Below are 20,008 nucleotides of genomic sequence, written 5' to 3' on the forward strand. Positions count from 1 at the left end.
CACATCCGTCTCATTCACAGATAGATCTAGTGCAGTAGTAACCGGCCCCGCTTAACAATAAGTTTGTCGGCTTGTGCTTGTTCGTGCTGCCGGTCTCGAAAATTGGTAATCTTCAGCGAATCTATTCTCATAGTTACATGGTGATTGGCCAAAAAAAATTCCCTTGAAAGTACCTTAACCTTGAGACTGAAGGCTGCGCGAGCCAGGTAAAGGAGCAAAAGTGGTATTTACCGCACCCGCTGCACATTTCATCTTCACGTGTGTTAATTGAAGGTGTTGAAAGTGATCAGTCCACCGCGTTCTATCACCGTCGTCGAATCCAGGTTCGTCGGAACGGTGTAATTCAAATTCCGTGATATTGTTGCATTCACTCGCAGAAACGGCAAAATAATAACATAATTTATGACAATGTCAACGCTCAATATACAAGACATCATCGGAAGGTTAAACTGCAAGTTGGTTGTTGCAGTGCCGCAGTTCAATTTATCCAGAACTCAAAAGGTGTGGCAAGTTTCTCACGGTTGCATACTTTTGAGTCTCAATTCAGTACTAGAGGTTTTGAGTTAGAATTTTGAACGTATGATAGATATAAACTTCCATTCTATTACGGCTCTTACAGATTGTGATCGCCTGCCTGACAAGTGGAATGCTACTGCTAAGTGGACTAGCGCAATTCCTAAAGCGGCGCCGGAGGCATTCAGCATCTTTTGCCAGAAGATATCACCGGGAAACCAGGCACAAATACATCAACGGCAAGGCTTCAAATTTGGGTAAAATTTTGTCAACTTTTTCATAATAAGCGCTCACAACCAGTTATATTCAGTTTTACATAACGGGGCCTTCCCTCCATGGACACATGCAGGCTAATCCTGCCTCACAGTGAATTCCATGTCATTATGTCTCAACACCAGTTGATGAAATATTCAATGCTATCCATTTGGACAAAGATGCTGTATCCCAAGTGTCTTGGGCAAGGAGAAGTGAGGCGAGTACTCGAAGTCATGTGAGCGATCGAGCTTCTCTGATATCTTCTGTCCCTGGAGGTCCTAGAGCCGATGTCAACCTTACTCCGCAACAATATGGAGTATTAGGTGAGTGGAATTTGGTCACATATTTTTCAATTATGTTGGTTCGTTTTGACACATTGTCCCAAATTACACGCTTGCGATATGTCTTTACAATGTATACTTACAAGCAATCCTAATTGTAATTGCTCGGTGGTGCAAGAAATTCCAATGCCTGATTATTTCAAAAATTAATTTAGACTTTGCCTTGAAAGAGTATCTCCAATTTTATAATAATAAAGCAAGGGCAGTAGTTTTCACTGCACGGAGGAGGTATAACTATGCGGGATATCCGGTAATCTACAGAGGGTCATAGGTGGTCTTGAACTCTCAGGAACAGTGCTTTATTTTAAACGAGATTCAAGTCGTTGATCTAAAAAACTTTACTATGATGAAACGAATATTCCCAAAAAATTGTCCCTGATTCTCTAAATGCTGAGGTGGATGCATGGTGCACAGCAAAGAGATGTGGTCACTTTAGCTTTTGTCTTAGCAATGCGTGCACGAACGGTAATCCATTAGTAGACGTATACATTATGTAATTATTATATTTACACGGTAATGTACAATACAGCAAATAAGCCGGGAATGATTGATCTAGTAGAAATAGCAATTTTAAAGTTTTGAAGTCTAGAAGCATCAATGCTTTTGTTGTTACTATAACTGTACTATAATTATCTCCATCGTCGTTACCATCATTGACATCGTCGGTAACAATAATTTCTTTTTACCGGAATTATTTTTGCAATCAGTAATATCGAGGTATCAAGCTCAACAATATTTCGCTTGAATTAGAATGTACAGTATCTGTATTTGAAGCAATGCATGCTATACAAGAAGAATCCTAATTTTAATATGTATTGAACAAGTATTAAAACAATAAATTACATTTTGACATTCTAGCTATAGGCTTAGTAGCTAAATAAGATGAGCAATGAAGGAAACAAGGGGTAAAAACGTAACAAGTGCACTCACTACTTATTAGGTGTGGAATATCGCGGGCATTATCATTCTTTGGGAAGTCACGTCCCGTTCTTATAAACCTTAGCTCATAGTTAGAAAGTTGTAAAATTATACGGCCATCTCAAAAATATATTATAGCTGCGTTCATATGAATTATTCGTCCTTGTTTGTGTTACTTTGGAAGAGTGGAGTAGGAGGAATGTATAATTCTTTGAATGTCAAAAGAGACATTTCAGACCCGTCGTTCTTCCTCGAAACCACCCCAAGAGCTTATCTACCTAGGAAATCCGTTGGACTGAAGTTGCTTGTACTCGGTAGTCCATGAGGCTGGCTCGCAATACTTACGAAATAATACTACCTCAGCACTATTCAAAATTCGATATACACTCATGTACACATATCTACACAGTATAGTAATGATAATTATAGTATGAGTAGGTATGTGTGTGTCTGTTGCATATCGAAATAATCTTTTTTTTTTCTTTTTTCTTTTTTCTTTTCCCTTCTCGTAAAGGCAAGCATGTATGTCAGCACCGAGAAATCACGTGCCGCGACGGCGCTCCTCCCAACGTAGCCAAGAAATTAAGTTTGTTTCACGAGTCGAAAGGAATTCTTTCTCGACTGTTTCTCCGTTATTTCATATCCGATGTTTGTATTTTGCAATTGATTTTCATTCCAAACTTTCTCTACCATTTGACGACGGACCCTAGCCGTCTGTTATATTTCCGTCGAGTAAAGTTGCGGTGACATAATTTATCCGTTCTGAAACGATCAGTGACATAATATAGGTATAGCTACCTTATAGAGCTGTGAACTATTGCGTTAACGATTATTCAGTGGTAATTGATCAAAGTATCGCGCGACTATCATGTCGCGCAGTTTAGGGAACGGTGATCGCTCAGGGCGACGAGAACGATTCCGGCAATGACCAGGGCCATACGATGGGCGACTGGGGCGTCGCGAGCCGTGGACCGTCCAGCTTCGACGTCGAGTTTATTTTTTAGGGAAAGAGGGCTCCCGTCGTCCGCCTGCATTCCCCCCGAGAGATCGGTCGTCTTTCCGGGTGGAACGATCAGGTTGACGTCGAGGTGGTTCGGATCGTTGTCGTCGCGATTCCCTGCGTACCCGGATCGTCCCCGCGCAACGGTCGTCGCCGGCTCCGTAGTCGTCGTCGTCGTCGTCGTCGTCGTCGTCGTAGTGGTCGTCGTAGTGGGGACTAACGTTAGATTCCCCGTGTAGTATACAGGCCCGAACTCGGGCTCGACGTAAACGATGTTTTTCTCGCGACGAGCACCACTTATCGATCTCGATAACTTGGTCCCATCCTCGTAACGCGATACGAGCTGGGCCGTGTAAGGTACTTCCAGGTCGGTGTAGTTCGCCCGAACGGTTACGTTCACCGCCGTTCCCGGCTCCAGGTAGACCTCGACCCTGGAAAAAAAAAAATTACCGCGACCGTTGAATCTGTGAAGCGAACCTCGTTCGATACAGATATATGCGTCTCCAATCACTCGGCGATCGAACGCGTTATTTATTTCATCGGTGATTTTGCGTCGATCGACTCACGTGTGCACGTTGTCTCGATATTCGTTCTCCTCGGTGCCCCACGCAATGGGCGTTAGTTTGGTGCCGTTCGCCAGAACGATACTAGTTTTCAGGCCAATAAGTATCGCGTGTCCCTGTCCCCAGTACACCGAATAGTTGGACGAGTAGGCGAACGCCTTGGCGATCTTTGCCGGTTCCGCACCATCGTTCCTCAGGTGCGCTTCACCCAGTATCTGCGGCACACGCTTTATCACTCGCTTCCTCCAGTGATTGAACTTGACCCCTTTCATTTCGTAAGATATCGGCTCCCATTCGACGAGCACTTCGCCCGAATCGGCGGATTCCTCAACGCCATTCTGTAACAACGAAATACGTATACACGAGGCACAGTTATAAGTAAGCGCTTAACCCGCGCACCCGCCCCACTGTACCTCATTGTCAGTTTGACGTACTCACCTCCTTGACGTAAGTGATGCTGCCGAGTTTGTCCTTGGGATCGTACTTGCCGATGTAGTGGGTGAATCCCACCGTTCGTCCAGAGGCGTTATTTTGATCGTTGAGCGACTCGTGTCTCGCCACGAATGTGTCGCCGATTGCGATTCCACCCTCCGGTGGCTGGACGTATTTGTCCCAGTGAACCCAGGTCAGCCGCGCCGCATTTTCGACGTTTTGAAGCAGGTCGTACCGCTCGTAGGAGTGAACGTTACCGAGAAGGGACACCACGCAACGCTTCTCACCTTCCACCTGACCACCGGATACCCAAATCCCATTGTGGATCGCCCGGCATACGAATATCGGTCTCGAGTCGCCTCTGTTCTGCCCTCCGGCTCCGGGAGGATCTTCTGTTGCATAATTTCCCCGGTCAAATCAATTTAGTATAATGCTCGACGAAAGGTTCGTTCGTTCGAGAACTGCATAACGAGTTTGACACCGTGCATATGCGTATCACGGGATTAAATCTGACTGCGCGCTCTAATATTTAAGCTCCTGACTTCGACGGAAACACGTGCTTTAACTAACTGAATCGATAGCTTGGATCTGTATATAAATCTGTGAGGAATTTTAAGAGGAATTCAATCCTTTTTTTTTTTTATTTTACAGCGTTTATTGAACGTTCAAACAGGACTACGATTATGAAATCACGAAAAAAAAATAAATAAATAAATAAAATAATTTTGTGGCACTTGTCATGTTGGAATTGGGAGCTCGAAGTTGAGGGTAAATTTTTTTTCCGCCGTAATTGAGAAACCATTTCGGACGCGTTGGTGAGATATTCAAAGAATCACACCCTTCGTGGACCACTTCGACATACCTACCCGTTCGGTAAATATTCACGATGGCATCGTAACGCGTTAAGTAATTAAACTACAAACCTTCGGTTCTCGGGACAAACTTGAATCCACCGATGACGAGGTCGTTGTCACGTTCAGCCCGCACCTGTGCGTGGTTCAACCATTTGAGGGTGCTCGAGGTAACGAGCTGCTCTAACGGAGATAGAATGCGAACGCTGTCGTCGGCGACGGTGATCGTCGCGAAAAAAAGCAGCGGTACCAGAGCTAACGTCGCCACTCCCACCGGTCGACGGACACTTCCGTTTGCGATGATCATCTAAACGTCATCACGTTGGAAAAACAAAAATACTTTAATACCCGCATCTCTCTGTCTTATCCTTAATACATTTCGCATCTGATATACTGTACGAACAGCGTATGGGCCAGGGACTAATACAGTTCGTTGTATTATCGTTTCTCCGTACCGCTGTGCCTATCAAGTATACATGCGACAGTTAATAGGTATATAATTGTCTTTACAATGTCGATATGCATTCGTAAAACTACCGCGCACGTTATACGAATTCGGAGGCAAGAGCGGCGCGGGCTGCCTATCGATTCTCTATGGTCCCTCGGCGCAACGTGGTAGTCGCGGAGTTGGGGGGCACGCGGGTCATGGCGTTACCATGATAACGCCCCCCCTGCCTTGCGAATAAGTTGAACGCGTCTTGTCCGGCATCAAGCGAGCGTGGTGTTACCAGCTGCTCGAATGATACCGAACCGGCGTGTGCATTTCGATTTAGAAGAACGGGACACTCCGTCCGAAGGTCCTCCGTCGGATCGGCGTTTCTTTGCAAAATTTTACGCAGTTGATTTTAGCAACTTGATTTTAATCGCAGGCGATGATCCAGCGTAGACACGCTGCACTCGTTGTTTACGCTGGACAGGGTATTGATAAAAAAAAATCATCGCGCACGCAGCGTACAGGTGGGACTGCGACCACTCGTCACGGGTCGCCGCGTTCAAAATATTGCTTTTTTCAATCCGACGATTCTCCCATGTTTATGTCGTTGGCATGTCATCGTTTCATCTATAAAACACGAACACGCACGCAGACACATACACACACCCAGTTGTGATACCTAATGTAATAAGAACACGTACGTCGACAAAAATATCATCGGCTTATATTATCGCGAGTAGGCATAATATGACCTTAACTCGCCGTTGTCGAGTGCCGCGTATGGTATAAGTGTGACGTACCCTAATAGGGTTGCTGTGTGCAACCGGCACCCAACACCCGTTTTTTCTTATAAAAATAATACATCATGCCGAGTTATTGAGTTTCGCTGGGGGGTGTGGCGGGAAACGAACTACGTCTTAATTAAATTTCGTATTACAAACACGTTGATTACCGCGAGCGAATAATTTCCGTGCGTATACGTATGTATAGTAATTGGAAATAGGCAAGGTAGAGTAGGTACGATCGGACCGTTCTATGGGAAATTATGGGGCAAGCGAATGTATTTTCGATCGAGTCATCCACTTTATCTGGTGGTACAATCATCCTCGCTCCCACTCAGTTTTGTAATCATCGAATCGCGGTGAGCCCACGTCATCTCGCAATTCTGGGAAATCAGATGTACAATCAGCCCGTTGCGTTTCTTCGTCACGTCCCTAGTACCGCTGTATTTAAATGAGAGTATAATCGGCGCGAGAAATATTCGCCGGTGTCCGAATCAAATTTCATCCAATTATTGCGAACGTCGGTAATTATTTGGAAGTGCAGCGGGAGTCCCGAGACCGAACCGGTTCCAAAAATTTCTTTACCCGATGGAGACTATTTTCTATAGGGTAGAATCAGATTTTTCGAAGTGGGTAAGACACTTGTTCGTAGGTTCTTTGACGGAAGGCACATTTTTTAAATTACAACAAAAAAAAAAAACAACAACAACAACAACAACAGCTATATCAGCTAATTCGTGTAAGCGGTCCGCACGGATGGGGGGAACTACGCGTGAACGGTAACTCCGTGCTATATCCTGTAATATTATAATTTCGGCGACCATATATTCAGGTATATTTCCACGTGCATCGCGTCCCAACTGCTCGATATTTTGCACGTATGACTTTCCCGCCACCGCCCCCCTCCCCCCACCCACCGCCTTGAACTTCACGATCATCTACCCCGTTAGAATAAGGGGTTATTCGTTATATCGATTATGCATCATGTGTGGCAAGTTCTGATGAGAAAAATATGTCTCCCCCGCCTCGAAATTACTATTTGAGTTATCGGAGATCACCCTGAATACCTTTGAGGAATTTTGAATCGAGTTTGGTCCGGAGCCCCATTTCCAAATAATTACCCGAGCGTCCAATGGACAAAGTACAACACGCCGCTTCCTTCTTTCGCCGTCTTAGCGGCCCTCTTGAATCATTCTCCGCAAATTCATCGTATAACGCCTTTTTCATCGACTGTGTATCAGACCGATTGATCGAGGGAGGTTTCGCGTTTATTCATTACACCCGTGTATAACATGCGGCAATTCCGGCACGACACACGATCGAACGCAACCCCTCCTCCCTACTCGAGTCAGATGCCCCGAACACTTTCAGAATTCAGGAATCGGAAGCCCTCATTACAGAGTCACGGGACATGTCATCTCAAGGGCAAGGACGAAGCCTGCAGCCGGACTCTCGCTAATCGGGTCAGAGGACAAGAGGCGTGCCGCACTCCGCCTGCGCCCTCGTTACGCGGGTACACGTTCTCTGCACGTAATATATTAGGCGGTAGGTACATACAATACATACGAAGGATAATACGTGTACCGGCCCCCCCCCCCCCCCCCCCCCCACGAACCTCACCTTCGCAATTACGAGATTGAAAGTTGTGACGTCTGTGCGAAATTCAACTGGACTATCCCCGTTCGCGCGGGCATCCCAATTCGCCGTGCGCACCTCATCGGGTTATTCTCGAATACGAGTTAATTACGCGAGTACGCGCTATACATCACGGAATTCCTGCAAGCTCGATTTCCCCCCCGTATCGCTGACCACCGCACGCGCAAACGGTCAGATTTTTCAAGCGACGACGTGTCGCGTCGAGCACAGTTTTTCTAGGGATCATTCGTCGTTGCGTAACTATATAACGATAGAAATCGTTGGGGTGGTTCGCTTTTGTCGGACTGACCGAAGATGCCGACTGATTTTTGACCGTACGGCGACACTTAATTCACTAATTACAGTATATATACTTTTCGTCGCAGCAAAGCAGAGCCGACACCCGCCACCGAGAACACGTACGGTACGGTCAGCGTACGGTCAAACCGAGGTCGCCGCACGTAATTAAAGTCGAACAAGAGTAACAATGGAGGAACTTCATACGAATACATAGATAGATGTATGTATGTATGTAGTACGTACGCCGCATTACGTGTATATACGTATACGTGTGTACAGAGGCGTGGAGTGAACTATACGGTGCCGCAGGATGAACGAGTGCAAAAACGAGGACGAATCGCTACGGGTATAACGTGTCACCCATTTTACGGGAATAATCGAACCGTATCATCTGCGCAAAACCGATCGCTTAACTGCGAACGGTGGTTCGTCGAGTCGGTAGCCGATATTGGATCGTTATGCAAGATGATGTAGATATACGTCGTTGGAAGAGATTGATTCTTCGTCTCTAAAGGTTACGAGGCCCGCGGTGGCAAGGTCGTCTCTTTACGCATAAAATTAATCCTCCTCCTCCTCCTCCTCCCACCTTTACGCTCTTCGCCGCGCGTCAGACACTATACGTTTACCATGGTATATACGGATAATAATATCCGTGGCGGTGAAAAAAGATGCGAGAAAAGGCAAAGAAATATCGATCTGTTCGGGGAGGAGGTCCCGATATCTCTCGATTATTAAGTCGGTCGTCGGCACCGCTCTCTCTCTTCTAACAAGTACGGGTACGGCAGAGGCTGCAACGCGGTCGTTTGACACTTACTCTAGGTGCGCTCCGTCTTCATAAGGGTGCGATGTAAAAATTTATCGAAAGGCCACACCGATCAGAGGTTTGGTCGCGGCAACTCCTTGACGCGAAACTCCGCAGAGTTCATGTTATTCGTCGACCAGCGAAGTACAGGTAGCACCGTGCTTCGAACAACGGTATTATCGGTCGGTTGACGGAGCGGCACAAAAACCTGTGACGTGATCGCGGAAAAGACCGAGAAGTAGTTCGCCTTGGGTCCGTTTAGGTAGGGGAACGTCTACGGTGTCTGTCTTCCGCAGTCACCGAATGCGACCGAATATTCAAAGGAACCAGGATTTCCACAATTGTCACGCACCGGCAAACGGTAGCAGGAGACGGACGCGCGAGAACTGAGGAGGCACTTCGTACACCTCGTCGGCGCCGCTCTATCCCATCCCTTCCACTGCACCTCCCTCCCCCCCCCCACACACACACACCTTACCCCCCCCCCTCTCCCGGTCAATTCCCCGTTCCGTCAACACATTTCCACTACTTCGTGTCCTGAGCAGTCAAGCCTCTGTACCGCACCGACCTCTCTCTCCCCACCATTGGATGACACATCCTCCAATAAGAGACCCTGCCAAGGATTACGTCACTCGAACGTTATTGACGCCGGCTAGCTCCTTGCAGCTGGGATGGGAAATGTTGGTCACAAAACCAAACCAAGATCATGGCACAAGGGACAAGGGACAAGGGAAAATAATAATACATAAAAAAAAAGAGGCAAAGGGAATAGCTGGAGGAACTTCCGTACGGGTATTATAAGTATGGAGAAGTATGGAGGAAGTTAATGTATCGTATATTCGATGCAAGGTATTTAAAATTATACCCTACCATCGCGTCGCACGAAATACACACGATTATCCAATTGTAAGCCCTGCACGCTGAACGTGCTTGTGCAATATCCCCTGCAACTTTACGATCATTTGGTTTCTCATATTATACGCCGTTAATCAGGGCTATGCGCCAGTCGAGGTATTCGCCTGCAAGTGTCGATTCCGGGGTGGAGCGTCGAGAGTGTATAGGTGACGGAACCTTTACCTGCGGCTCGCCACTGGCACAAAATTTCCGCATCCGATTGACGTATCGCTAATTAAAGGGCGCTGGGTCTTTACTTGCTGATCGACGCCTGTGTAACGTACCTTTTATTTCTCTGCGCAGGAATTAGATCCGTATATATGAACCGCAGTCCCGATATACCGATACCTGCATACATTGACCCCTCTGCATGGAAGATCCGTACCATGTTCCAATTTATCTCTATGGTACCATCATTTCATACACTTACCTATATACGTCGCAAATACGTACATATGTTATGTACGCTGCCCGCTGTTGAGCGACCGATGATGCAAAGATGTCGGCCGCGATTGCGTCATATTCTTATTTTACGTTTTCTTTGATAAATCGTCGTCGGGCCCAGTATGTACACGTTTTCATCGTTGGACCTCAACGGCCATCGCGCTCGATCCGTCGTGTTACACCGTTATGTTATAATGATCCAAGTGAACGTATAGGTCGCGACGAGTTTGAAACCAGCATCTATCGCGATACCACGTATATTGTATCCGAATAGTACGTACCTGTGTATGTGTATAGCATACGCAAAATTTATCAGCTTCGGAAATTGAGTAGATTCTTCTCGGTATACGCGACAATTAGGTTTACTTCTTCGTCGAGGGTATACTTGAAGTACGCACATATGTCGCATTGTTACCTGCCGCTAGCGAGTGTAGCAAGCTCACACGGCGATAACAAATATGTATACAGAGAATCCAAATAGATGCAAATGGGTCGGTGAATAATCGAGTCAGAACTTCGGTTGAAAACTCAATTTGTTTATAATTCGATGGACTAATGGAGTGAAGTCTCTTTGCCTTGTCGTTGATAGCTTATTAGTCGTTGCTCTGCGAGGACAAAAAAGGCAAGCCTAAGAACGTGAGAATATTTGATATTCATCTAAAAAACAATAGAAGTAAAAAATTTTCCTCGAAAAGTACTACATGGTTGTTTTCAATACTTTTTTTAGTATCAAGAAAAAAAAAATACTAATATATGAACAGGAATTTTTCTGCGACGAATCGTCTCTTTTGATAAAAAAATGAAAAAAAACATTTTTTCTTTTAGAACTTTTTCCCTAAACCGAGAAATTGTATCTTCTAAGATTCTCGTGAGAATTTCGGTCTACGAAAATCTCATGCTTGTTGATTGGCTAGAGGGGCACGGCTTCGTGTCGACCAAGTCCCTCCCATTCTGAACACACGAGGTGATACACCCTGTATAGTGGCTCACCTCTTGATCTCTGTTTCAGGGCTGGAGGCCCTCGAGCGGGCACTGTACTGTTGGGAGGATGCCCTCACCGCCTTCAGTTCCTCCTTAAGTTGCGGAGATGCCCTAGCCTTACCCTCGAAAGCCGACGCTGCATTCACCCACGACGTCCAGGAGCTCCTCGACCTCGGGTATCACATACAGAGCACCGCCGAGCTTCTCTTCATAGACCAGGTGTGTGCATGCCGGGAATTTGTTGGACTTGCGGGCAAAAACCAGACACTTTTTTTTTCTTTTTTTTTTTTTTTTTTTTTTTTAAAAACCTCGGCGTTGCGCTAATTCTCATTACCTGCCCCTGTGTATCTGCATTCTCCAGCACTCGGTGCTTTTTCGAAACGAGAGCGAAGCGGCTAGCGAGGAGAGCCGTAAGCCGTCCGTCTCAGGGACCCGCGCTTCTTCCGGCTACAGAGAAAAACACGAGGCGGCTTCATCCCCCGAGTCTTTCGAATCCGCCCGCGACGGGGTAAGTCGAGTTATTATTTATAACATATTGCCGGCTACCTCGTTCTGAATAACGATTTGCGATGCGATAACTTGGTCAACTATGGTTATTCATGGAAGTATGTCCATAAGGAGGTCCAAGCAGATTTCAGTAGTATCTGACGCTTGCTATTTTGAATTTGCTTGAAAAACTTATCATCTAGTACATAGTAGCAGTAGACGGTATAAGATTATTGTTTGTATGATACGATTATTGAAAGTTACCGAAAAAATTCTGAAATCATGGTGTTTATCCACGATTTGTTTGATTGTATTGCGGGAGAGTGTATGAAAATAACAAAATATATCGGTCTGGTTTTGAGGTGTTACTATCATCAGGAAACCAATCGTCAATCAAATTCAAAATAGCGAGGGCAAGACCCTATTCGAATTCGCTTGGCCCAATTCGTATGCATATATTACAGATATTCTTATGCTTATGTATCGTATTTTTTCACCAGTGTAATTTTTTAGGTAGCGGATCTTCGAGAGTTTGAAGAATTCTCAGAGTTTTTCCCACATTTCGAAAAACAAAAGTTATACCTCGCAGCACTGAAACAGCACGAAGACAAAGGCATACCCTGCAGGTGAGAACACTTTAGATTGCCGCATATTGTTATTACTGTTATTAACATTCAGATACCGGACACACGACGGAGTGTAGGTGTTGCCGCTCTGACTGTTTGTTGTATATTTTGAATCTGCAGGAGATTGCACACGGAACTGGTAAAGTGCGGCTCCGACGTCGAATACCTCGCCAAGGTCCATTGTCTGCGACAGGCATTCTCTAAACTATTCAGCTGGCCCGCCGCTGCATCCTGGATGGCAGACATGGGCCGGCAACTGATCAGCGACCTCATCATCTACGCGGACAGGGTCAGTGCATCTTCCGAATCAGATATAAACCTAACTGCGGACTTGTCCGCCCTCGGGGTACTGATTCAGAGGTAGCGGTAATCTCTCATTTAATTGTTCACAGGATCCCAAGGAATATCTCACCCACTACGAAGCGATGCTAGAGTTTTTGCAGGACCCGAGTAAACGCGTCATCATGCAGGAGGAGCTTACGGGGCGGAACGTCAAGTGCATCAACTTCTATGATGTCCTGATAGACTTCATACTCCTCGACGCGTTCGACGAGGTCGAGAAACCTCCGTCCTCGATAAAGGCGATACTCCAGAACCGGTGGATTTCCGCAAGTTTCAGAGAAACGGTAAGTTTCACCGCGAATGAATTTTAAACTGTATTACGATAGAAGTTGGTTGAATACCGCCCGGAAATAACCGTCTCGCCTAAGTGAGGGGTACGAAGAACAGATTAACAGGAGAATCGATTTCCAGGCTATCGGTACCGCGGTGTGGTCTGTGCTAATGGGAAAACGTCAGATGCTCAAGTACAACAAGGGTTTTCTCGCACATTTCTACTCCATTTCCGAGCAGATATCCCCTGTTCTTGTCTGGGGTTTTCTTGGGCCGGAGGGTAGCCTTCGCTCCACGTGCTCCTACTTCCGAGAGCAAGTTGTAGAGTTTCTCGTCGATATATTCAACTTCTTCAAAGTGCGATACACGACCGTCGACGAGCTTGCCGAGGACATACTCAGGGAAATGAAAGTCAAGGTCGGTAACATAAATCAACGGCTCTCGTTGGAAGAGTGTTAAGGCTAGTGTTCACATGCTATACATATGTATGTATGTATGTAGTACACGCAATGAAGGTGCGAAGCTGAGACTTGTTATCCAGCGAACTTGTACCGGCCTGTCACTGTGTACGGATAGTCAAATGCGAGTAGAAGTCTAAAGGATATAACCAACGTTTCCATTGGAACCTTCGTTATACTTGCAAATGTTTAGTTCTTTTATCCTGATGAAACAGCGCAATCGTTGGATATTTTCATTTTACAGCAATGAAGCTTGGTGAAATTACGCAATACCTTGATTAAAGGTTCATAGGAAATTCAATGATACTAACTTTTGTAACAAATGCCAGTGTTGTAACGTAGTACTGCCGACTAGCCTGCTGTATGTCATTATCCAAAAAATTAGCTGCCGAGTAGGGCTTATTAGATAGTGTATTAATATTGTAAATTTTATGGTAACAGAAGTAATGTGTGCAGTATAAATAATTCAGAACAAATAATTATGAATATTGTATAATTAATTACGAGCCTTTGCGACAGATAAAAACATAATTTTTATGAATCTGTGTTAAAAGTCAGATCCCACCCCAACATCCAGTCATAATTGTCATACTTCGATGCCTTATGTTATGATTCAGTTCAATAAAGGGTATCAAGTTTCGAATATAATGTTGAATTCCTCGTCGTCCGAGTCCTCTTCAGTTGACGATGGCACGTCCGGCATTATGTGAGTAATATTATGTCTCTTCTTGAAAGATGTAAAGTCTTCTCTCTCTGTAAATATCAATTCAAAGAAAACATAATCATTCGTTGATTTTCACAATTGGCTGTCTAAAAGGTCATAAATAAAAAAAGATTATCTCGTACCAACATAACTATGCGGTTGTTGCTTAAGAGTGATTGACTCCAGGCGGTCGATATCATATTCAATTTGATGAACTTTTTCAGTGGAGCGGAGAAGTCTAGGCCAGGACAGAACTGTAAAGGATTCAGATTACAATTTACTTTTTGAGTTATCATCACGATGTGAAGGAACAGCTCAATGATTTACAGATATACCTAAAGAATTATTAGTATAATTACATTTGTGAACTTTTGGAAGACGAACTGTAATTTCCCTGCCTGTTTCGGTGTGGCTGACACACTTGGCTATGATAGCTCCAAAAAGCTCCAAGTACACGTAGTAATCTGTTCCACCAAGGGTGGTGCTACAAATATTGCAACATTGCGTTGGACTCGTAGATCACAACATGAACAACAAAAAAAGATTAGCTGCATTGTACGCTTACCTAAATTCAAAGTCGTCCACCTGGACGCGCAAAAAGTAATCCATTACCTCGTTTAGGATAATACGCATTACGACCTCACCATCAGTTTGATACCAATAAATTTTTGGTTTTCGCAACATGCAAACCAACGGCGGGAACTCCATGCAAATTGGCATATATTTACACTCTAGAGAAATTGCTAGAATTCTCAAAGGGCTATTGTGATATGTATGGATCTGAATTCGTTGGTATGGATTCGTACATACAACTCCTAACGTAGTCAGAGAACTGCGGATGGACTTGGAGACCGGAATCTAGCATACGCCTGCATTCGTATTTTTGTACATCTTGTAAATTTGTACAGCAAATTATGCTGCGGTGGAAAAATATAAAATTGTATGCATCAGACACAAATGATCGACTGGTGCCTGGTCTACACGCGCACTTTAGGACCCTATCTTCAAGATAGGCGGAGTTAAAGCGAGCGTGTAGCCGAGTCCGAGCGCACTTTAAGTGCACCCATCCTGAAGATTTTGAGAAACCCACTTTAAGATAGCATATGCTGCCAAGCAATGATCGATATTCGTTGCTATCGACTCTTACAAAGCTTTTACCTGTTTAAACGTATTTACTCAGTTACAGAGTTGACTGAAACGGTTACAGGATTGGCGTGCAACGTGCAAATAACAATGACAATAACGAAAATGACAATATACGTGATTAATAATTTGTTGACATCAGGTTTGCCAACTTCGTTCGCTTGAACATGACTTGAATCAGCGTATAGCCGAGTACGCACTTTAATATTTTCGGACTTTAGACCCTGTCTTGAAGATCCCTACTTTAACGTCGCGTGTAGACCAGGCACTAGTGGCCACGCGCTTTGGGCTGACTCGGAGAACGCTCAGAGCAGTTTCGGTCGCCGGGGACCAAGCTGCCTTGGAGGCTGGCTGTATAGTTAAAGTCGTCTGCTAGCGTGATCTCCTTGCTATGATTGGAGCAAACCAAGGTAGCAGACGATTTAGCGATCACGGGGAGCGGACTAGAGAAGGCGAAGTAGCTTGTCGCTAGAGACCGAGGGGACTCAGCAGCGACAGCAGAAGCTTGTCCAACACGTGGCACGTTCCCAGCAATCGGCCACTTCTTCCCTAGCAACTGCCTCTGCAAACCCGCGTGCTAGGCTTATGTCATTTTTGGAAATAAATCTGCTGCGTGGAAAAATAAGCAGAGGTTATGTCATTGACAATGAGTAGTAACTTACGAGTAGTAAATACTACTTCCACAGGTAGTTGGCATGAGAAAATGCGCAGCATATTGGATTTATACTACACTTTCGGTTTTATTGATGTCGCGCCAGTTTACAGAAAGTTCGTCGTTACCAAGTATGCTAATCAAGAGCAGTTAACCAATTTATTCAGTATTCAATTCGTTATAAATTTAACATGCCTAAAATATACACATATCGTTTATAAATGTAACGTCACGAACCAAGACTCAAGCCAGCTTGATATTAGAGAGCAGGCAAGGCAGCAAAAGCTTTAGTTTCGTCGACTAAACAAATTCTTTCTACCGAATAATTTGAAGGTACGCGCCTCTCTACATGATTGTAACTCGCGCGTGTCCGAAATCGCGCTTCACGGGCGCCAATTATTATGTAAATATATATATAATATATATTGCTGCAGCATCTGGATTAGACTTGTTTTACTACTAAAAACAAAAGAATTTGGGCAAAATATAAAAAGGCGCACCGTCACAAAACTAACGAACCCTCTTTGTAAATAATGCGCCAAACATTTTCGATCAACGCAAGTCGAAACAATTTGCAGGTCTCACAGCGACTGGTATGCGACGATGAATATTCCTTTTCGAGTCTTGGATCTTGGTCATTGGAACGAGAGGGATTGGGAGGATAATCTGGACAAGGAGGAGATAGCGGGAGGCTGTGGCTTACCGATCGGATTGGGGGACGGTCTTTGAGGAGAAAACGACGAGTAGAAGGAGACGAGGATCTCTCAGAATTTGAAACCGTCGCTGGGTATAGTTGTCGTTGGATCAAACTGGAAGGCTCCGTCCGCTGTTTGTGGCGCCACATTAATGTCATCGATCTGGAAAATTATGAATCGTTATTATAATCTGGTGACAATCATTGTTGATATTCGAACGATCTACTATTCACTACTAGGTAACTCTTTACCTCTTCAGAGAAGTACTGTTCGATAATGTCATAGGCCAATCTGTAAATTTCCAAATTCTCATGGCTTTGTAACGCCTCGATTTTATCTAGCCCTGTAATCAATAGCAGTCGAGGTAAATTAATGCCAGATCAAATTTTTGTCACAGTTTTAGAGCTATAAATTTTTCTTTTTCTCATCAACGTACCGGAGCATTCTTCAATCATATTGGCTAGCTGTTCAACTTGAGGTCCTGCCATTTTGAGCATATTATTAATACCGTCCAAGACAACTTGGACTACTTGGCTATCCTTGCAAGAAAGAAGATCGCAGAATGGTGCAATTACTCCTTCCTGAATAAGGCGCGCCACCTGCTCCCTGTTTCCACTTATGGTTAAATTACTGATCGCCCATGCAGCTTCCTTCTGAGTCTGGAATTCTCCCTGTTTAACGAGACAATTGGAAAAACCAAGAGTTGCGACTTGGGTCAATGATTGTCCATTGTTCGGATTACTCAATATAGAATTTCGTTACTACTAAATACAGAAAACCTATGAGTGTATAAATACCTTGGATAAGTTACTAATGATGAGAGGCAGTAATTGCGCGTCAATAACTGCTTGGACTTGAGTCTGATTGCCAGCAGTAATATTAGACAAGAACCATACAGCTTCCTTACAAATTTTTTCTTTCGGGTGAGTCAGTAAATTGGGGAAATGCGATAAGGCCTCGCAATTCAAAACTGTTTGAGTCTGTTCATCGGTACCCGTAACGATATTGCCAACAGCTCTCAAGGCAGCTGTTTGAAGTTTGGCCTCTTTGTGAGACAATAGGGGAATGAGACGGGGCACAACTCCACTATCGATGACCATTTGGATCTGCTCGTTTCCACTATCAGTCAAATAACTCAATGCCCATACAGTATCGACAAGGATCTATAACAACGAATAACGGTGACCAAGAATGAAAAGGTTTAAAACTGAATTGCGTTACCAAAGAATGCATAGAACTATCACAGAGAATTTAACTCACATTAATGTCCGTATGTAGAATAAGTGCATTTAGCGCTGGCAGAATGTCTTTGATAGTCCCGACTGGTGGAGGAGGATCTTTATTTCTACACAGATTTACTATCACCCACGTAACATTCCGCAGGAAGGTAATTGGTATATCTGGTTTGATGAAAGTTAAAAGCGGTGGCACAACTCCAAGGTTGATTACATAATCTCTCAATCCAGGTCCATCTCCAATAATATTCCCTAGATAAATGAAATTCATGAAACACAAGAACAATCATAATTCTTGGATAACATTAGAAATCGGTGTTTGTTGCCTATGTTCTGATATACATTAAAGTCTGGCCTACTACTCACCTAGAGCCCAAACTGCTTGTTCGCAGACGTTTTGCTGGCTGGACAATAGGAGTTGTAAAAATAATGGAACTGCTCCTGCGGCAACAACAGCCTGTGTCTGAGAAGATGTACCACTCGCGATGTTCGTCAGGGCCCAAGCAGCCTCAAATTGCAGGGTTGGACTGCATCAGGAAACAAATTAGTTGATCTTTTCATTGAAGAATTATTAGGTGCTCAAACACTTTCATACTAAAGTTGGATTGCCAAAGATGTCGAACTCACATATCATGTCGTTCGAGGCAGTGGACCAAAATTGGAAGAATGCCGCTTAAGATAAGAGCATCGATTGGTGGATTGCGGTCCGAAGACAGTAATTTTCGTGCAGACTGGACGGCTATCAACTGCTCTGCAGCGTCGGCGCTTCCAGCTTTTGCTACCAACTCGACCAAATTGATTTTTGCCAGGTTTTTTTCTACGTCATCTTCGTCTGTTTATAAATTCATCACTAAATCATCATTTCACATTGAGCAGGTACGTATTATGACAATTGAGTGGACACAAGTTTCAAATTATTCAATGGTGAGATCATTAGCTAGAAGGTGCCAAACGCAATTCACCTGAGCAAATGATTTAGCATGATGAAGAATTGTTACCTCACCAATAGGAATACCTGCGTATAGAGGTAAAGGAAAAAATAAAGAAATTAAAATATATCGACTGACCTGTGGAATCTGTTATAGGAACATTCCTACGCTTCTGCAGCGTTTCCTCGCGTTTATTTTTGCGTAATTCTACCGTCACCTCGTTTCGCCTTCTTCGCATCTCCTGTAATGAGCAGTGATCGTAAAAACTGTCTGACTACTGACCAACCTTAACTGAATTATGAATTTCCTGAAAAATTTTTGCCCAACAATTCAAAAATTGCTGGGGGTCACACATGAGGTTGTGAAACGTAAAAGCGATACGGCTTTGATCTGCAGAACTGATAGCGTATTCGCAATAAAAATGCGCTCGAACAATGTACAAGAAATTTGAGAAAATTCATGAAATTCTTGGACTTGTAGCTGAGTCACTGAGTAAATGGTAAAAGTAGCAAAAGCCGTCGAAGATTGAGAATGTGTCGGAGATACGGAAACTTTTGAGCCTGCAGGGGCGCCTTTGTCGAAAATAATTACGAAATTTATTCTTGCGGCGTAAATTCGGTTCCTTAGCAGTACTTACATCCTGATCTTTTCCTTTGTTCTTGAAAACTTGCATTCGATTCTTATTTAGTGGATCAGACGCCATTTTTGCGATAACCAATGTTCGTCCTAACGTGAAGTTGGTGTGCCGGTTACAGACACTGTCCCAAGAAATTTCTCGTTATCCAGCCTATTTCACAATCTATTTCAACTACTGCATTCCGTCGTGTGATTATTTGACACTCGAATATGCAACACCATGCATAACAGATTTCTTTACGATTATCACACCAATAAAGTCACGTTTTCCTCAACAAATAGCTTTTACACCTTTCGGAAAAACGAGAAGAATGAAGAAGACGGTGTTCCGAAATTTCTCAAATTTACCAACTATATTCTATAAACTGACAGCTGTCTCGACCGTTGGTTCCGCGCTTGCATCGAATCCACTCTCGAATCTACTCGAATCCATGACTTTAAGTAGTGACGTCGCGGGCCAATCAACGTTCAATTTCGGATCGCTCAATGTAACAGAGTGGAATGCGCATTTTATTGGTGTCCGCTGTACCGCGCCATCGCGTCTGTGTAAACTCAGCATAATACAGACCATAGACCTTGATCCCCGTAGCCTCTCGGATCAAGATTGAAGCGCATAATGGCGAAGAACTGTACTAAGCCGTAGCTCTAACCGTATGTTGTCACGGTACTTCTATAGTTCTCACCGGTCA

At 44.2% G+C, this 20,008-nt stretch overlaps 4 protein-coding genes across 7 annotated transcripts; 1 reads left to right on the top strand and 3 right to left on the bottom strand.

Moving 5' to 3' along the window:
• The first annotated feature begins 2 nt into the window (after positions 1 to 2).
• LOC105689861 (mitoguardin) lies at positions 3 to 13,867 on the top strand. 2 transcript variants are annotated; one of them, XM_012407203.3, is made up of 10 exons: positions 3 to 501; positions 620 to 770; positions 948 to 1,091; positions 11,173 to 11,363; positions 11,506 to 11,652; positions 12,144 to 12,256; positions 12,377 to 12,545; positions 12,649 to 12,882; positions 13,010 to 13,285; positions 13,370 to 13,867. In XM_012407203.3, the coding sequence occupies exons 1-10, from the start codon at positions 403 to 405 to the stop codon at positions 13,379 to 13,381; spliced, it is 1,536 nt and encodes a 511-aa protein (XP_012262626.2). In that variant the 5' UTR covers positions 3 to 402; the 3' UTR covers positions 13,382 to 13,867. The 2 variants fall into 2 exon arrangements, with proteins under 2 accessions (XP_012262626.2, XP_012262625.2); XM_012407202.3 differs by having other exon boundaries at positions 51 to 501; positions 13,010 to 13,867.
• LOC105689862 (protein unzipped) lies at positions 1,597 to 9,214 on the bottom strand. 3 transcript variants are annotated; one of them, XM_048652585.1, is made up of 6 exons: positions 8,098 to 8,250; positions 5,277 to 5,336; positions 4,946 to 5,180; positions 4,029 to 4,414; positions 3,594 to 3,928; positions 1,597 to 3,458 (listed from the first exon to the last, which is right to left on the bottom strand). In XM_048652585.1, exons 1-6 carry the CDS (start codon positions 8,233 to 8,235, stop codon positions 2,894 to 2,896), a joined length of 1,719 nt encoding a protein of 572 aa, XP_048508542.1. In that variant the 5' UTR covers positions 8,236 to 8,250; the 3' UTR covers positions 1,597 to 2,893. The 3 variants fall into 3 exon arrangements, with proteins under 3 accessions (XP_048508542.1, XP_012262630.2, XP_048508541.1); XM_012407207.3 differs by lacking the exons at positions 5,277 to 5,336; positions 8,098 to 8,250 and adding an exon at positions 8,838 to 9,214; XM_048652584.1 differs by lacking the exons at positions 5,277 to 5,336; positions 8,098 to 8,250 and adding an exon at positions 5,250 to 5,273.
• On the bottom strand, positions 13,803 to 15,329 carry LOC105689863 (putative ATP-dependent RNA helicase TDRD12). The gene is made up of 5 exons (XM_048652600.1): positions 15,188 to 15,329; positions 14,595 to 14,946; positions 14,389 to 14,513; positions 14,173 to 14,283; positions 13,803 to 14,079 (listed from the first exon to the last, which is right to left on the bottom strand). The coding sequence occupies exons 2-5, from the start codon at positions 14,747 to 14,749 to the stop codon at positions 13,958 to 13,960; spliced, it is 513 nt and encodes a 170-aa protein (XP_048508557.1). The 5' UTR covers positions 14,750 to 14,946; positions 15,188 to 15,329; the 3' UTR covers positions 13,803 to 13,957.
• A 558-nt stretch (positions 15,330 to 15,887) lies between these two features.
• LOC105689930 (importin subunit alpha-3) lies at positions 15,888 to 19,663 on the bottom strand. Its single transcript, XM_012407318.3, has 9 exons — positions 19,321 to 19,663; positions 18,822 to 18,924; positions 18,382 to 18,586; positions 18,121 to 18,281; positions 17,780 to 18,006; positions 17,317 to 17,682; positions 16,956 to 17,190; positions 16,771 to 16,862; positions 15,888 to 16,681 (listed from the first exon to the last, which is right to left on the bottom strand). The coding sequence occupies exons 1-9, from the start codon at positions 19,384 to 19,386 to the stop codon at positions 16,589 to 16,591; spliced, it is 1,548 nt and encodes a 515-aa protein (XP_012262741.2). The 5' UTR covers positions 19,387 to 19,663; the 3' UTR covers positions 15,888 to 16,588.
• Between the last annotated feature and the right edge of the window lie 345 nt (positions 19,664 to 20,008).

This window comes from Athalia rosae, chromosome 3 (assembly GCF_917208135.1).
Source record: "Athalia rosae chromosome 3, iyAthRosa1.1, whole genome shotgun sequence".
In the NCBI taxonomy this organism is placed as follows: domain Eukaryota; kingdom Metazoa; phylum Arthropoda; class Insecta; order Hymenoptera; family Athaliidae; genus Athalia; species Athalia rosae.

Bases quoted from the DNA above. Each gene is read 5' to 3' on its own strand.
- LOC105689861 (XM_012407202.3), top strand. From the start codon at position 403: ATGACAATGTCAACGCTCAATATACAAGACATCATCGGAAGGTTAAAC. The intron at 771-947 runs GTAAAATTTTGT...ATTTGGACAAAG, and splicing joins CGGCAAGGCTTCAAATTTGG to ATGCTGTATCCCAAGTGTCT. The intron at 12,257-12,376 runs GTGAGAACACTT...TTGAATCTGCAG, and splicing joins GACAAAGGCATACCCTGCAG to GAGATTGCACACGGAACTGG.
- LOC105689862 (XM_048652585.1), bottom strand. From the start codon at position 8,235: ATGTATTCGTATGAAGTTCCTCCATTGTTACTCTTGTTCGACTTTAAT. The intron at 5,181-5,276 runs GTTCGTACAGTA...GATGACGTTTAG, and splicing joins TAGTCCCTGGCCCATACGCT to ATGATCATCGCAAACGGAAG. The intron at 4,415-4,945 runs GTTTGTAGTTTA...ATTATGCAACAG, and splicing joins GTTTGTCCCGAGAACCGAAG to AAGATCCTCCCGGAGCCGGA.
- LOC105689863 (XM_048652600.1), bottom strand. From the start codon at position 14,749: ATGCCAATTTGCATGGAGTTCCCGCCGTTGGTTTGCATGTTGCGAAAA. The intron at 14,284-14,388 runs GTAATTATACTA...AATCCTTTACAG, and splicing joins TCTTCCAAAAGTTCACAAAT to TTCTGTCCTGGCCTAGACTT. The intron at 14,080-14,172 runs GTACGAGATAAT...TGATATTTACAG, and splicing joins ACAACCGCATAGTTATGTTG to AGAGAGAAGACTTTACATCT.
- LOC105689930 (XM_012407318.3), bottom strand. From the start codon at position 19,386: ATGGCGTCTGATCCACTAAATAAGAATCGAATGCAAGTTTTCAAGAAC. The intron at 18,925-19,320 runs GTAAGTACTGCT...TGCTCATTACAG, and splicing joins ACAAAGGAAAAGATCAGGAT to GAGATGCGAAGAAGGCGAAA. The intron at 17,191-17,316 runs GTATTTATACAC...CTCGTTAAACAG, and splicing joins TCATTAGTAACTTATCCAAG to GGAGAATTCCAGACTCAGAA.